The sequence below is a fragment of the Mytilus edulis genome, chromosome 1 (assembly GCF_963676685.1).
Source record: "Mytilus edulis chromosome 1, xbMytEdul2.2, whole genome shotgun sequence".
Taxonomy (NCBI): domain Eukaryota; kingdom Metazoa; phylum Mollusca; class Bivalvia; order Mytilida; family Mytilidae; genus Mytilus; species Mytilus edulis.
In genome coordinates, this window is record NC_092344.1 from 5,959,386 (window position 1) to 5,963,793 (window position 4,408).

The 4,408-nt window shown below is 32.4% G+C and overlaps 1 protein-coding gene across 1 annotated transcript; it reads right to left on the reverse strand.

Annotated features, from left to right (window-relative positions):
- Positions 1-574: 574 nt before the first annotated feature.
- Positions 575-3,123, reverse strand: LOC139522666 (growth arrest and DNA damage-inducible protein GADD45 gamma-like). Its single transcript, XM_071316137.1, has 5 exons — positions 2,958-3,123; positions 2,360-2,464; positions 1,787-1,910; positions 1,257-1,482; positions 575-949 (listed from the first exon to the last, which is right to left on the reverse strand). Exons 1-4 carry the CDS (start codon positions 2,999-3,001, stop codon positions 1,291-1,293), a joined length of 465 nt encoding a protein of 154 aa, XP_071172238.1. The 5' UTR covers positions 3,002-3,123; the 3' UTR covers positions 575-949; positions 1,257-1,290.
- Between the last annotated feature and the right edge of the window lie 1,285 nt (positions 3,124-4,408).

Sequence of the window (4,408 nt, forward strand, 5' to 3'; positions counted from 1 at the left end):
CTTATCGCTAATCCCGGCTGACCCGGCCACTTGAACTTTTGACGCATACAACAATCACTTTTCCATTGTGGCGTCAGATATTTTGTTTTATGACGTTCAAATTTTACGGGAACCTCTGATATCCAGTAATGGCGGACAAATAGCGATAAGGTGTATTGTACAGGAAAAGGAAAAATATACGATTGGTTCTTGACGGACATACTAAGTGTTTTTGGCACATAATGTGATTCTTAATTGTATTTACACATTTTTCGTTTTGCAAATTTGTTACTGCGGAATATTTTTGGGACGAGAATGAATTCAGTTATATATTATTGCAACATGAGAAATTTTTCTTGACAATTCTGGAGCCTACATCTCAGAGATGTCGTTGGAACATGTCTCTCATATTAGTTTTTTCGTAAATGCAGAGACACAGTTTTATTTGTGGGTCACAGCTAAATACAATTTAACGTCCCATAATGCACACCTACCCCATTGTGGCATACTTTTCATTATATTATCATTAATAGATAAATTATTAAAAATATGTCCGTGTCAAACTATTTACCCGTGAAGGATAACAAATATAAACTTCTTTTTTAAATATTTATTATACATATAAACACATGACATGTGAAATAAAAATCCAATGTCTATTTTTAAACTAATGTTCTATAAATGTCTGGACTATTACGCAATAGTAACTGCATATGTCACTTGTTCGAACTTTCTACTACTTTCGATGAATACAAAGAAATGCAAAGTTCATGACTGAAGACGGGAAGAATAAAGGATCTCATGTTTGGATTAAGCAACATTTTACAGGATTCTACTTTGTGTCGAAGGCTTCCTGGTGTTCTGCACGGTAATCCAGCAAGTCCTGTTGAGATCTCGTTGCCTCTTTTTGACCTTTGATTTGTTCCATGATGGTTTTATCAGTTTAGGTTAACTTCCAGGTTTTGGTTTCCTGTAAAAATAAAGAAGGATTATGGTATTAGAATATTTTCCTTTAAGAGTCCACACAAGGAAGAGTTTTGAGTAAATTCTTATCAATGTTGTAAAATTAGCCAATAGTTTTCTAGGTATTAACCCACTTCTTTTCAGGAAATAGTTTTAGTATTGAATTAACAAAAACTTGTTGATCAATCAAAAAATCGAAAACTTATCATGTACAGTACGTATATCAAATATTATTGACGAACTTCGAAAGTTCAATATGAAATACTAACAGTAAGTATATCACTTTATCTTTTTGACCTAAACCTAAACCTTACCTGGTACTAAATCACATGATGATATGATGTGCCCTCAATCTGGCAAAGCTACAACTGGTGTCTGGTTAGCTAACATGGAGTAGTAGTTATTGATGAAATCATTGGCACTCTCATCTATTTTCTCGTCCGTCTTTGTATTTTGTATGAGAACACAACCAACATCTTTATTGTCCTCCTCTGTTTTGTCCATACGAACTATCTTTCCAACTTTTTGGAAGTTGTCAACCTGAAAAACACAAATAATTGATTAAGACTATGATCTGTGAAAACAATGCATGCTATGCACTATCTCGCCTCCGCATACAATAGGGAAATTGAAAGAAATACCGACTTTTTTATTGAAAAATTCCCAAACTTATTAAGGTAAAGTTATATCTGGTATTAGCGTTAAGCAGGAACATGACTATTTTCCTTCCTGATCATTCCTCGGCACTTGTAAGACCATATAAAGAGGTTATTCTTGTTAAAACTTCCTGTGACATTTCCTTCTTTTAAAACTGAAATAATTTTTTTATTCAATGAAAACTTACTTTTACAACTTCGATTTCGTTTTCCCAACAATAGGCTTCCACGAGTTTATGCTGTATGTTAGCAGTGACGTCATCTGTATCAACTACTTCTGGCAGCAGACATAATGCAATGTCGTCTGGGACTCTGAAAAACAAACGAAAGATATAAATGATCTGGTATTAATAAAAATAGATGTAGCGTATAGTCAATGAGACAGAAGCTAAAAATATAGTAATTTTATTGACAAAAACATGGACTTAACCCCATGACTTCACCTGGCACTAAATCAAAATCTGACAGTCATAACAGGTGATGTTTCAACATGTGAAGAAGGTAATCATGGAATTGTTTGTAGACTAAATACACTGGATGGTGAGGGCAAATGAGTTCATCAATATCTAAATACTCCAAGTATACAAAATTTAACCTTACATTTACTCTATAGATTCCAAATGAATTTAAAATTCATTCAATGTTTTACTCCAAATAAATAAAGCTTAACCCTACAGGTACTTTAATAAATAGATTTCAAGCCAATTTAAAAATGATGAAAAGCAATGCATGATAAACATAATCATTATTATTCTACTTACTCTTGAAGAATCTGAGCACATTCATAGACACCACAGACTAATCTACCATCTTCTTTAGCTTTCATCAGAATTGTTTTAAGAGCCATTCCAATGTTGTTTACATTCCTGGAAAAACAAAGGATCGTTTACATTAATTTGTCAATAACACCTACTACTGAGAAATTCAATATGCAGTTCGCATCATAGCTGTGACGTCACAGAGTAGTTTAAAGCATTTGTCTGATGCAATTTTACCGATCTCTTTTACAAAAAAACTGATGCAAATTCGAGATATTTGTTTTCTACATTATAATGAGGTTTTCAATGTGCTATGAAATATCTTCACTTTTTTTCAATTGTTAGTTTATAATTGTCCTTTACTACTAGATCCTTCTACGCTTAATTCTTGGAATCAGAACAAATCTTCTGTTGAAACGGCTTGCAAGTCAGAATAAAGGCTTTCATGGCGACTTATATCAGAAATGCAAATATATTAAATCTTATACAACTTGCATATATAAAACATGTGACAACATATGGTTACGAAATAAATTGTGTAACTGTTTAGCTGTAAAAATAAATAAAAAAACATGTAATTCAATACAAAATATGTATTTACCTTTGAGCATCCATATCTATTCCAAAATTTTCAGGGAATGTCATCTTCACAAAAAACGTTGCTTCCAAATGAATTAAAATATTAAAAGTAGTATATATATATATCCTTATTGTGAATACGTGTTAAATCCAACGTGTTCAGACTCTGTATAGTGATACGTATGAAATAATTAATAAGTAGGCCGACATTTGCTTTATATACATTGTAGTAAGTGGGAGGGATCAAAATCAGAGAAAGACATTTGATTGGCCATTCGGGTTTTACTTTGTGAGACATTAACCTTTTATCACATAACGGTAGCTTGCAGATAAAGACTTTTATAAAAAAAAAAATTAAATGCTAACGAGGTTATCGATTGAGGTTTTATTCGAAAATGATAAAGAAACGGTTAAAATTGTAGTATAACGCTTAGTGTCATCTTGAAGGGTTCTCCTATAAATTCTCCCAACCGTTTGATCGATAGTTTAATGACCTTGACAAAGAACCAGTAGTACACTGAACTATGATTTTGTGTGCTCGTTTTATTATCATAATGGCCTGAAACGTTGTACTTAATGCAGGTAAGATAGCTGAAGTCTAGTTTTAAATTGAAATACAGGAAACAAAATTTTCGCTACTGCAAGGCGACGGTTTTGTTAGACTAATTATCCGTCCAGAAGTTTATTTTTTCAAAGATTTCAAGGATAACTCATTTGAAAAGTCCAAGAAATTATTGTCCTTATATGGAAAACGCAAATGTTTGCAATCTGGTTTTTTTTCCTGTAAAAATCTGCCGCGGATATAATCTGATTAAACAAAGGTCATCGAATATAAATAAAGAAAAATGACAAGGAACAAATTTTGAATTTTCCTGGTTTTAGTGTTGGTTCACTTTAATAGATATCTTTTTAAAAAAATATCTCCTATGAATAAATGTAAGAAACACCTTCATATATATGCTTGAAAAGCTATAATAAATACTCTCGATACCTTTCTGAAGTACTTGTTGACAAGAATATTGCTTGATGAATTAATTTTAAATAACCGTCCTTAACCAGGCATACGGCGTCCGATATGGTCGTCACTACGGATACAAAACTTTAAACAGTATATCTAATGATAATTTAGACTGAAATGTAACTGTTTGTGGTGTTATCTTTATTTGTAATGAAGAAGATTTCATATATTTTGTTTTGATGTTTTCTGTTTGCCTCATAAGGAACTAACCATTCCAATCCCTGCATAAATTGGACCGTTGAACTTAAAATACGAAAAGGATGTTGCTAATGACTGTCTAATCAGCACTTTAATTTGCAACTTGCACTCAAGACAGGTACGGGGCTTCCAAGTTATGTGCCAGGTAATTATTTCTGACAATGGAGGTCAAAGATACCAAAGATTAATAAAGCATCTGATGCATGTGGAATACGTTTATCTGCTACGAAGTATTGCTGCTGACATATTGCTTCGAA

What these genes read in the sequence shown, in the direction of transcription:
- LOC139522666 (XM_071316137.1), bottom strand. Translation starts at nt 3,001, where the DNA reads ATGACATTCCCTGAAAATTTTGGAATAGATATGGATGCTCAAAG. An exon ending in ATAGATATGGATGCTCAAAG is followed by an intron (nt 2,465 to 2,957) that starts GTAAATACATAT and finishes TTGTTTTTCCAG; the next exon opens with GAATGTAAACAACATTGGAA. An exon ending in ACGAAATCGAAGTTGTAAAA is followed by an intron (nt 1,483 to 1,786) that starts GTAAGTTTTCAT and finishes TGTGTTTTTCAG; the next exon opens with GTTGACAACTTCCAAAAAGT.